This window comes from Caretta caretta, chromosome 1 (assembly GCF_965140235.1).
Source record: "Caretta caretta isolate rCarCar2 chromosome 1, rCarCar1.hap1, whole genome shotgun sequence".
Taxonomy (NCBI): domain Eukaryota; kingdom Metazoa; phylum Chordata; order Testudines; family Cheloniidae; genus Caretta; species Caretta caretta.
The window spans coordinates 143987121-143999670 of NC_134206.1; the positions used below are offsets into that span (position 1 = coordinate 143987121).

The 12550-nt window shown below is 43.1% G+C and overlaps 1 protein-coding gene across 2 annotated transcripts in view; it reads left to right on the top strand.

Annotated features, from left to right (window-relative positions):
- C1HXorf58 (chromosome 1 CXorf58 homolog) overlaps positions 1 to 5465 on the top strand; it is a 30748-nt gene extending 25283 nt beyond the window's left edge. Inside the window, exons 7-8 of one of the 2 annotated variants that reach the window (XM_075131974.1) lie at positions 2762 to 2912; positions 4101 to 5024. In XM_075131974.1, coding sequence (XP_074988075.1) covers positions 2762 to 2912; positions 4101 to 4127 — 178 coding nt within the window. In that variant the 3' untranslated portion in view covers positions 4128 to 5024. The other variant, XM_048863140.2, reaches the window with a different exon arrangement.
- Positions 5466 to 12550: the final 7085 nt, after the last annotated feature.

Sequence of the window (12550 nt, forward strand, 5' to 3'; positions counted from 1 at the left end):
CAATCTACACTGGAAATGCATACACACACTTAAATATATGATGGTGCCTGCAGGTCTATCCATTTCTGCTCTGTCGTTCAGGAATGCAATCCTTTCTTTACTATTAAGTGCTACCTTTTTTATGACCATGTAACTTTAGGCTGAATTACCATGTTCACGTTACTTTTGAGTTTGACTTTCATATCTTTTTTTCAGAAATTTTTGCTAGTGCATATATGTACTCTGATCTCTCAAGGATTTGAATATGTTGGCTATTACATGCTAAAAGTGTGTTGAGTGCCCTACAGACAACTAGTCTCCACTGTAAAGCACTTACATTCTAAAACCCAGATTATAAAAATTCTGTACTTATTCTCATGCTTAACTTTAAGCATGGGAAGAGTTACATGGAAGTCAATGGAACTACTCCCATGCTTAAAGTTAAGCATGTGTTTTAAGTGTTTGCAAGTTTGGGACCTAAATAAATACATCTAGAGAATGGATGGGGAATGTCACAGCAATGATTGTTTCCATGTGTCTTACTGGTTCCATGATACTTTGTTGTTGTTATCATCAGTTACATTTCCTTGAGCCGTGGGCTAGGGTTTATAGGCCTTGTTAACTAAGTTTGTTTTAAGGGGGTCATCTTGAAGGAGGAGAGGGTTGAGACATGACTGAATAGGCTAGGAAAGGAGTTTTAGTCATCAGGGGCACATGGAAGAAGGTACAGAGATAAGCAGGAAAAGGAAACAAAGGGTTGTTAATCATGTGACTTGGGCAGAAATATATGAGTGAGATAAAGGAAATGAACAGACAGGTAGGCAATAGGGTTGCCAATTTTCTGATTGCAGAAAACTGAACATCCTTCCTCTGCCCCCTTTCCCAAAGCCCCACCCCTACCCCACCCCTTTTCCAAGGCGCCGCCCCCCCACTCCCTCCATTTCCCCTCCCTCCCCCCCTCACTCGCAGTGGATTGGGTTACGGGAGGGGGTGAGCACTCTGGCTGGGGGTGCGGGCTCTGGGGTGGGGCCAGGGATGAGGGGTTTGGGGTGCAGGAGGGGGCTCTGGGCTGGGGACAGGGGGTTGGAGTGTGGGGTGTGAGGGCTCTGGGGTGGGGCTGGGGCTGAGGGCTTGAGGTGCAGGAGGAAGCTCCAGGCTGGGGCTGAGGGGTTCAGAGTGTATGGGAGGGGGTGTGGACTCCAGGAATGAGTTTGGGTGCGGGAGGGGGCTCAGGCAAGGGGTTGGGGTGCAGGAGCGGGTTCAGGATATGGGCTCCGGGTGGCACTTACCTCAGGCGGCTCCTGGAAGTGGCTCTGCGCACTGCCTCCATCTGCAGGCACCGCCCCCACAGCGTCCATTGGCCATGGTTCCCGGCTAATGGGAGCTGTGGAGCTGGCGCTGCAGGCAGGGGCAGCGTGCGGAGCCTCCCTGGCCGCCACTGTGCCTAGGGACATGCGGGCCGCTTCCAGGAGCCGTGTGGAGCCAGGGCAGGCAGGGAGCCTGCCTTATTTCCGCTGCACCGCTGACCAGACTTTTAGCGGCCCGGTCAGCAGTGCTGACCAGAGCCAACAGGGTCCCTTTTCAACTGGGCGTTCTGGTCGAAAACCAGACTCCCAGCAGCCCTCATAGGCAAAAGCTACATTATGGAGAAAAAGTACTGCTATACTTCCATTTGTATCACAAAACTGATTTTTTAAAAAAGTTTCTCCTCTAATTTTAACAAAACTGCATTAATATGGACTGAATACATTTGTGTGCTTATTGGGTTTTTTAAGGAAAGTTTGGTGGTAGAACAAGTCTTGGAGAGATAGGAGAGCTTGAAAAACTAGAGGTATTTATCTTTTTGAAAAATGGTTTTGTTTTTGTACCTTAACTCCAAGAAAGGTAAGCTAGTTCTAGAAACTCAAGTTTGAAGTATTTGGGTATGTCTACACTGCAGAGAAAAACCCACGGCACTGAATCTCAGAGCCTGGGTCAGTTGACTCAGGCATGCAGGGCTTTTGCTGTGGGGCTAAAAATAGTTGTGTAGACATTTCTGCTCAAGCTAGAACCTGAGCTCTGAGACCCTCTCCGGGTTTCAGAGCCTGGGCTCTAGCCCAAGTGGGATTGACTACACAGCTATTTTTAGCTCTGCAGCCTGAGCCCTGCAAGCCCAAGTCAATTGACCTGGCCTCTGACACTCAGCACTGTGGGCTTTTCTTTGCAGTGTAGACATACCCTTTGGCTTCAGTGAGCTCTGAGGCTTCTGACTGTTTTTTAGGAAAGACTATTTAGTTAGGCACAGTCTACAAAATTGTAACCTCTGTGAGGTCTAGAACATAGCCACAAGACAGGAACCTTAGAGGCCGGGAGAGGGGAAAGTGAGGAGGAAGGTCTGTGTTTCAGAAACAACGTAATTGCCAGATTGCCTGATGAACCCATTATACCATCTTTGAGGTCTGACGTGTGCACTCCAATCTCATGGAAGCTGTGTCTGGGGACACTAATACCTCTGGGCTCTGCTATGCAGAAGGATTATGAGATGTACTAAGAGAAGTGGGGCTCCTGATATAAAGAAAAGATTCTGAGGATTTAGAACTAAAATAGAATTTTCTATTTTTTAAACATATTCTAACCATTTTTTCCTGAAATAATGGATATGGTTTCATAACTTGCATTCATCTAGGAGGTTTTGTTTTTTTTAATCTTTCATTGGTTTAAGCATTCAGTGGAGCACAAGATATGACATAACTTTCAAGATGTTTCATATTTAGGTTCTTTACATAATTCTCACATTTTCTAGGTCTCCTACACCTTGTCCTCCAACAGCCACCTCTTCATCTAGGTCTTATCAGCTCTCTTCACTGCCTAGACCTTCAGTACGTCGTTCTCGCCAAGCTCGACAGAAAGTAGCAAAAATGAAAAGAGTTCATGCACTTGAAAAAGAAAGAGAGGTAAATCAATCATTAGTGATACAAAATAGAAAATGCACAGAACGTTTTTTTCAGGAGACTACTCTACCAAGTCTGTACAGGAAATACTCACTGGCCTGCAATTATAGGCAGGTACCCAGGCAGCATGGGGGAGGAAGCCCTCTAATTCAAATACAGCCTGGACAAAAACCAGACCTAAGGCATTGCAGGGACTAAAGGCTGGGAGCTGCAGGGAGGTGGGGCAGGCGGAAGAAAATCTGATAAGGAGCAGGAGGTGGGACTGATAGGGCAAAGAGACTGGGAAATAATGGGGTGGGAGAAAGTAGAGAGATGTGACAAGCAGCCAGGATGCAGGGGGAGATCTGGGCCTGGCTGGATACAGATACTGAACCAAAGAGCTGAGGGAGGTTAGACAAGAAGGGCAGGAAGGGAGACTGGAACTGGGAGCCAGTAGAGAGACAATGTGGGCAGGCAACTGGAGGCTGGGGAGAGGGAGAGAGACAAGTCAAGGAGGGGGTAGGAACTGGGACTGGCTGTGCAGGGAGCTGCTGGCAAGAAGTCTGGAGGGGCGAGACTAGGACTAGGAGCAGAAGTCTGAGGCTGGGAAGATTAGGTTAAGAGACTAGGACTGGGATGAGGAGCTATGGTGGTATAGAGAAAGAACTGAGAGTGACTGGTTGGAGGGGATGGGGCAGAATGGGTCAAGATTGTGGGGGGAATGGGCAGAAGAGTCTGTACCCGTAGAGCACACTTCCCTCCTGAATCTGGAATGGACCCCAAGATTCCTGAGTCTCAGCATTCCTCTGCTGTCAGCAAATATCTGTTAAATTCAGTGACAAAATGTCCAATTCCCTTCTAGTCTCAGCACCCTCTAGTGCTGGTCCTAATAGAGGATAAAAAACCTACTATTGCTATCGGTTACTCAGCTCAAATGGCAGAGGTCTTTGCTATGGATCTAAGGTTTCAACACTACACCTGTCAATATAATGCCACCTAATGGAATTGCTGTTTTTTCTGTTTGCTTTTTTAGACATCTAGGAAATTATACTCAAAAGAGCGATCCTGAAATATTATTAGGGTTGCAAAGTCCAGCACACAAAAGTTAGGAAATGTCAGAATTAAGGTTGCCTATGAAACCTTAATACACCCCTTTGTGTGTATGCAGTGTGATATAGTGTTTAGTTACATGATCACACATTTATTCCACAGGACCCTAGCCTCATTCCGTACATATGATGGACAGACGTATCCTTCAACTCAGTGGTTAGAGTGCTCACCTGCAGTGTGGATGATGTGGGTTCATATCTCTGCTCCACATAAAGCAGAAGAGAGATTGGAGCCTGGGTCTCCTAATCCTGTGTGAATGCTCCAATCACAAGGCTACAGCTTAGAACATTTTGTAAATCTAGCCCTTCATTTCCTTTTGCTCTTAATAAAAAAGTTAAAAATACCCGAAATGTTTCACTTTGAAGCAAACAAAAAAACCCCAACATTTCATTTAACCCACATTTTTTCCCAACTTGTTTGATTCACCAATTTTTTTTTAAATTTCAGTTCAACCCAAATCAATAAATTTTTTTCAAACTGCAACCAACCAAAAAAAAAAAAAAAAAAATCAGTTACTCATCCAGCTCTAGTCACAAGTCTTTCTAGCTCTTCATCATCCTTGCTTATAGCCTTCCCTCCTGACTCACAGTCCCTTCCAGTCCTAGCTTGGGCTTCTCACCCAGTAGGCATCTTCTGCCTAAGAGCTTGGGAGAGTTGTCAGCTAACTCCCCAAACACTCTCCCTCTCTCTCGACTGAGTTTCGACTGAGACATACTAATAGTATATTTATTTCTTAAAACTGTTGAATACACTTAAATATTTATTTCAACAAAACCTTTTAAACTTATCTGTCCTAACATTCATACTGTGAATTAGTAACTGCAACACAATCGTGTCACAGAATTCGCTCCTCTAGATTTGAAAAATGCATGTCTTGGCTTTGCTTTGGCATTCATGTAACAGTGAGAAATAGCAAATCTCTAATGTTGAGTTCTGTTTGGTGTATCTGAATTTACTACAAAGCTATATAATGTGATCTGCAGTAGACAGTTCTTCCTGTTTTGATATAATAGTGTGTATAATGTTGTTCAGGAACAGAAATTGGATGTTACAAATAGAAGCCACTTAACTGAACATCAAGGAACTATGACTGTATCAGCTGAAGACCTTGAGGATCACTCTGTCTTTTCTGATGAAGAGTGGGAGCAAGAGGCAGCTAAATTGTATGCCTGGTCTCAGGCATTATCTCTTGAAGACATTGGAGAATCTTCGCTCACACCTAATTTCTGAATTTTAATAATGGTTATTTCACATTAGCAGTAGTGGTAAACAGAAAACATTTTCAAATCTTTCCTACCCTGCTGTAAATATGTTGCAAATTTTGATCATAGAGAACATGGGATTACATACATATAATTGCTTTCAGCTTGGCTGTAACAGATTTAGAATTTGAGCTACGTACAGGTTATCTGTGAACACTGTATATTTTGTGTACAATGTATGATTACAGTAATTGTTTTGCTGTGCCATTGTTTATTTCATTTTCATTATGGAATGCTACTAAGTGGTGAAGATTGCATTCCACAATAAGCTCAATTTCCAGCCTCTGCTCCCTACTTCCCCAAATGAAACCAGTCTGCCTGAAAATTCACTTGCAGCATTTCATTCCAGGGTAGAATTTTTATGGGAAGGTTGAAATGAAATCCTAAAAGCAATGTTAAAGTTATAGGGCCAGATACAGGGCCATATTAAGGTTCTTTTGTACAGCTCTGGGAGCAAAGCAACTTTAAAGCCATCTTAATCAATTATATAGAGATTCTACCAGCAAAGGACAATCCCCAAATGATGTGGAGCCAGCAAGCCAGCTTTGTCACAGCTTGCTGGTACTCTCGTAACGGACATGTCCATGCCCTTTTTCTTGATGAAGAAAGTGAGAAAATGTAAAGAACTAATACTACTTGACCCAAAAACTTTATTCCATTTGAAACCTGGACACTTTTTAATTAAACAAAAACTATATAAAATCAATACGCTATTTCCATTGCGGAACAAGATTATGGGCACAACTAAGGTTAGGTGAGTGATGTAAATTTAGTGACTTTTTTGGTAAGGTGTAGAATTTCTGTAAAGAAAGAAGGGGTTGTTTATTTTGATTTTTTGAGTGTTACCTGAACTGCACTGAAACGTACTTCCTGAAGGTTTTTTGTTGGCGAATTTAGTTTACTTAACTGTATTTAGAGCTCAGTCTTGTTCCTGTTGACTTCAGTGGGTATAGTATTGAGCCAATTAAGCCCAATCCAACTCCACTGGGAATCAACGGAGAAATTCTCACTCAGTTCACTGGGAGTTGGATCTAGTTCCATACGATTTAAGAACATAAGGATTTGTTCAATTAAAAACTGAAGTTCAGTTTCACCAGCACCTGTTTTCTCCTCTTGAGTACTGTTTTACAGTGTTTGGGTAACCTTTCACAAAAAACAGCAAGGAAAAAGTTATGGATACTTGGATAGTGAGAAGAATGCCTCCCATACTTCATAACTGGCACCAAATGAACACTAAGTGTCGAAGCAATTGTTTTTATATTCTAGAATATACTGTTGTATTTTGATATTTCATGGATGCAAGGCCTAAGGTTATTTTCAATTAACACTAAACATAATTTGACTACCTAAAATGAAGTCTCTAATCTGGGGACTAGCTGAAACATATGATGATACTACTATTGTTCAGCTACAAATCCTTCACAACTCCTAAAGTAGCTCTTCAGTTTTGCCTAAATTGTTCAGTATTTAGGTTGATTGGAAAATTATTCAGATTAAGACGTTGCTTTGCTGTTTGTAACTAGACTTAATCCTAACCAGTAATACTGCAGACTAATTTGTATGGCTTCCACTGGAATGTGCCACAGGGACCATAGACTCCAATGTAAATTTGTCCCAATTTTAAATTCCAAAAGAGACTAATTGTCTCTTGCTCTGAGATACATAGTAGAGGAGAAGATGGCAATATAGTCTTTTCACTTTGCACATTTATGTTGGATAATTTTCCATGGCTTGCTCAGACTCAGAAAATCAGTGGTTTTTAAAAATGTGTTAACGTGTTTTATTCCGGCATAAAAGAGTGGCTTTTTGCAGTTTAGCTTGCCACTTTGGAAGCAGTTTAAGCTACTGAAAAAAACCCCACTCTTAGTCCAGAATAAGAATGTCCAGTGGTGGAGTTATACCGGTATAACGATAGTGCTTCAGGGCATAGCTACACTTGCAGATGCAGAGCGCTTTGAGTTAAACCAGCCTTCTTAGAGCGCAGTAGGGAAAGCGCTGCAGTCTGTCCACACTGACAGCTTCAAGCGCACTGGTGTGGTCACATTTGGGCATTTGCAGCGGCATTGGGAGTGGTGCATTATGGGCAGCTATCCCAGCATGCAACTGGCTGCAACGTGTTTTTCAAATGTGTGGGGGTGGGTGGAGTGTGACAGGGAGTGTGTTGTGAATGTGCAGGGAGAGAGAGTGGGTTTTTGGGGAGCTGAGAGCATGTCAGCATGCTGTCTTGTAAATTCAGACAGCAGCAGACCCCCCCTCACCACTCCCCCCGCCTCTCTCTCACACACACAGCATTCCACTCTAATGGTTGCTTTGTCTCAGAGCAGATAAGCAGCCGGCTGTCAGAAACGGAGCTTTCAAAGGGCATTGCCACATTCCTACACCTGATTCCAAACAATGACAAGAGTGGCCACTTGACATAAGGGGATTATGGGACATTTCCGGAGGCTGATCAGAGCACAGTAAAGCAACACCTCATTCACACTGGCGCCACGGTTATTCCAAATGTTATTCCACTCGCCGAGGTGGAGTACCAGCAGCGCTGTAGCCATGGAGTCAGAGCGCTCTACGTGCCTTGCCAGTGTGGACAGGTAGTGAGCTAGTGTGCCTGGGGCTCCTTCATTGCGCTGTAACTCGCAAGTGTAGCCAAGCCCCTAGTTATGGTACAGCTATAACTAAAAAAATCTCCCTTACGCAAACCTTAATAAAAGTATCAATCTTCTAAATCAGCTTTGAAACTCTCAACTTTGATTTTGGAAATGAAAAACTGTTTCTAGAAGTATTAAGTGAAATGCTGTAATGATATCACCTTAGACTGTGATAGCAGCATATTTCACAAGCGAGGCAGTGTTAGACATAATCAAGATGTAGATAGGTCCCCAAGAAAATCAAAATACTGCAGAGGAAATACAGCGATGATGTTGCAACTGTCTGAAGCTTTCCCTTCCATCACTAATGAGCCACTGCATCAGCACACTGCTAGGGGAATTGTGGGCAGGCTGCACAGATATTTTGGGGGTCCCAGAGCAAAAACTCAGGCCCTCCTCCACCTAAAAAAAAATTATTTTGAGGGAGAATGGGGGACAGACCTTGAAGAGTAAGTCTGCCCTGCACTTATCCCACAGCAGCAGCTTGACTCCTGTCCCACGGTGCTGGGCCCTGCTCCAGGTGTTGTGACCCAGCGTGTACAATACAGCTCCACCCGCGTTTGGCGCAGCTGCCCCTCCATCACCACATGTCAGAGAGTGGCATTCTGACCCGGTATGCGGAGTCACATCACCACTCAGGTTTGGCCTGGTGCCCCTGCCTTGTGACAGGGGTGGGGAGGGTGATCAGGCCAAACCTGAGTGGCACTCTATCCCTCCTGCCAGCTCACAGGACCACTCCGAGGGCCCTCTCAGACAGGGGCCCCAGGGAAAACTTCCCCTTTTGTGCGTTCTTCCCTCCGCCCCCCCCCCATTGGTCCTGACTACAAGATGCTCTTTAATATGAGGTGTCAGGTTGGTGGTAGTCAAGGTAGGGGCCTCAAGCTAGTTCCTAAAAAAGTTGTGAATTTATAATCCATGGGAGTGTCACACATCTGCCATTCTGATTTTTCATTTTTGCTTTCTCTGTCTCCTTTTCTGAGACAACACAGATACGATCTCTTTCTCACCTAGTTGCTTCCTCCCCTAAACTTTAATTTTCCCCACTAATAGTAGTAAGAATCAGGGAAGATGAAGGTACCACAAGTATTGTTTTTAAAGGTGAATAGTACAGTGTTTTAGCATGGGGCAGGGTCATGTTAACTACATCAGTTAATCATGTTACAATGAGGTCTCCCCAACCTAATTCTAATTATAATGTAGATAGGGCCTAAACTGAATGAACTTGCTTAAATTAAATCAAGAACAAAGAATCTGTGGATAATAGGTCTGTCAGTGAACACTAAAATCAGGAAGTTTTTCTTTCATAATAGCTGAAAATGGCTTGCCTAGGAGAAATATTAGGAGCTGAGAGAGTTGGACAGATTATATTAATAGAAGCTAGGTGTTAAAGTCTCAGTTTCAAGGTAGGTGATCCTGTTTTCCCATGTGGTCCCTTGAGGGCAACCACTTAAAGGTTTCTGGCTTCCAGCTGTCACTTTTCCTGAGTAGATATCCACAATCTCACTCCCTTTGTGACTGGGGGGTTTTATGGCTGCACAGATCTTTGCTTACACTGCGATAACCCCAGCAAGCCAGACTGCCTAAAAAGCTTGGTGGCCTGCATTTTCCTCTCCCTCCAAAGGCTACGAAGGGTGTGTTACAAGTTACCACCCAGCTCTTGGTGAGTAAGCACCTTTATTAAGGTGAAAGCATTACAAAGGAAAAAATAAAATTAAAAAAAAATAAGTTCTTATATGCCTGCTAAAAGTTTACCAGAGGTCACCCATCAGTCTTATGAGGTCCTCACAGGTCAAGTCCTTCCACCCCTTCTGAAAGGACTGCCCTGCAGTCCCAGACAGTAGGTCCTGTCCATTTGCTGGATCAGAAAATAAGCCCCTAGTCAGTTTCAACTCAGGCTATTTATCCAAAGCTCCTTTCTTTGGCTATTGGTCTCTGGAGAATCCAATTTGACCCAATATATACGAGCCTCCCCAGCTCGTAGTAGTACTTTTCTGAGGGCATTACAACCTGGTTGGATTTGCCTTAATCACAAACCCCCTGTTTTTACTTCCTGGAGGAGCTGTGGTAGTCCTCCCCCTGGAGTAGAACACAATCATACATAAACCATTCATTTAAAACAATGGATCCCAAGGACACTGCATGGGGTAGCAATATGTGTCATAGTAATAAAAGAAAGTGAGAGCTGATCCTCCAGTACTGTACCAAGGACATTTTTTTATAGTGGCTAAATCCAAACTGAATATGTAAAAATGGTACTTTCTTACTCGTAGATTGATTCACGTGTGTGTATTCAAACTCATACCCTCTAAGTGCAATTATTAAATTAATCTTTTCCTCCTTGTTTTTGTCCTGCTGAGCCAACACAGCGAGCTGCAATTCTTTTCCTGGGTGGGCCTCATCAAGAGCTGTAGGGAAGCAGACCCCTGCAAACCCACTGAAAATAGTCTTTGACCACAAGGCCTGGAGAACCTTGTTTTCCATGTATCATTACCAGTAATAAATTAACCTGGTTAACTATCAGATCCCAGGTTGAGTTTGCAGGGCTAACAGCAAGTAAAAATGTTTTTCTAGTGAATTGAGTACAACTGGTACAATTTTGAAAACAAATAAACAATGTCCTTTCTACACAGTTGATATTCAAAGTAGAACCACACTTTAGTTATGAAGAGCCCGATCTTAAAATTGAACCCTTGGGCTATTGCTACTCACTCCTAAAAGAACATCCCCGTCCCTACTACTCTACATCTTTAATCCGTTAAAATAAAAAGGCACAGAATGGGCTGCAGCCACATCTATGAGCGCCAGAGCTTAAAAGCAGGTATGTACCGCTAAGGGTAAAGTCTGGTAGGCAGCAAGCCGTAAACCCATGCATTAGACCACAGCAATGTGCTATCCTTTATAGCTGAAGCTTTGTCTCTTGCCAGGCATCCAGTACTGTTCATTCCTTCAGTTAGATAACAAATTTGCAGCAGTTTTGATCACCTGTATTTTAGTTCTGCTGTATAATAGCGCTGCACATTCATCTGAAGCATTGTGCAAAATCCTTACGTAGGCAAATGCTTATTTGTCACAACCCAAGTTCTGAGGCGACTTTCATTCAAAAGCAGACTAGACGTGGAGCCTGACTGCTAGAAGTTGAGAGCGTGAAGCTGGAAATGCTGGTATGCTTGTGACCATTTTTTCCAGAATGTTAGCTGAAGTACTGGGAATAGCCATCAGAATTCCAGTTTCTCATCTGAGAGTGGAGACATTTTAATTCTTTTGAGTCAAGCTAATGTGGGCAGTGAGGTGGTTCCCCACATCCCCCTCCTCTCCGTTGCAGCTGTGGTAAATGTGACAGTGGGTGTTAGTACCCACCATAGCTCCATGTAGTGCCACCCCTCTCTCACCATGGGGCTTGAAACCAGCGATGATACCCTTCCTTGAAAAAGACGTGCTGTAGCCCATCCAGCCCTTTAGAGACTACGATCACATCTCCAGCACCTGATTGGCAGGTACCTCATGCCTTCATTATTGCCAGAAGTAGACAAATCAACATGTAATATCTGGTCTTTGCCAATGAACCCCATCCATGCAGCCGTAATACCGTAACACACACCTAAAACCAACGTTAACCAGTTGCAAAGCAAGCTGCAGGATCCATATGTTGTGGGAAATGTTACCAGCACTGGCAGCTGCTGAGTTCTCTGCTTATTCTATCTAGCATATGTAGAGAGCAGCACTCACTTCTAGCCCTCACTGCTTGCCTCAGTTAACTGTAAAAGTTGTGCTTACCCATGGAGGGGAAAAAGTAGCAAAAATTAGCAAAGAATACTGATTTTTTGAAAGTGCCAAAATACACACACAGCTGTAGAAAAAGAATATGCAGTTTCTGAAAAACTACATCTTCAAGTAGGTGCCTGTCCCATATACAACAGAAAGTATCTAAGGTCTTTTGCATTAGCTATGAAAACAATCTAAGGGGGCGCTATAAAGTGGGAGTCCTAAATTTTGTATGATCAACACTTTAGTGTTACTACAGTTGGCTTTCCTGTATCCTCCCTTCCCTCCAAATAATTTCACTGGTTCTTATTTTGAATGAGGTAGTATTATTTGATAGCTTAGGTATGCAAATTTCTCTTCTCTTTCAGAGAGGGAATAGCAGAAGGTTAGGTCTCATTATGCCAGTTTCTAGTTTCAGAACTCTAGTCTCAGCCACATGTAGACAAACTCCACTGAAATATACTGGAGTTGTGCAGCCATAGCTGAAAGAAGTTAGTCAATTATATTTATGTTGTTACTAATAATAGATAATGCAGCATCGTGTCTGAAGTTGCATCAATAAAATAAGTAGGGCTAGAAGTGGCTCTGACCACTCAGCTTTCTTTTTTCACCTGCAGTCTACAAATTGTAAGTAACTAGATATGCAAATAGAGGCACTGGATTAGGATTTGTCACAAGACACTCAAGTGTTATCTCCTGTATTCCATTTATGGCAGCAATGTTATTGTTCAAAGATTCCCTTCTGCATTATAACCAATGATTATTCCTCCTCTGAGTTTTTAAATTTTAAAGATTAACCTTTCAGTTCTTTTATTGAGATTGTGATTCCATGAACAAACAATTAATGTTCCCAACAGCATGGAAGAGAGCCGAGATGGAATGA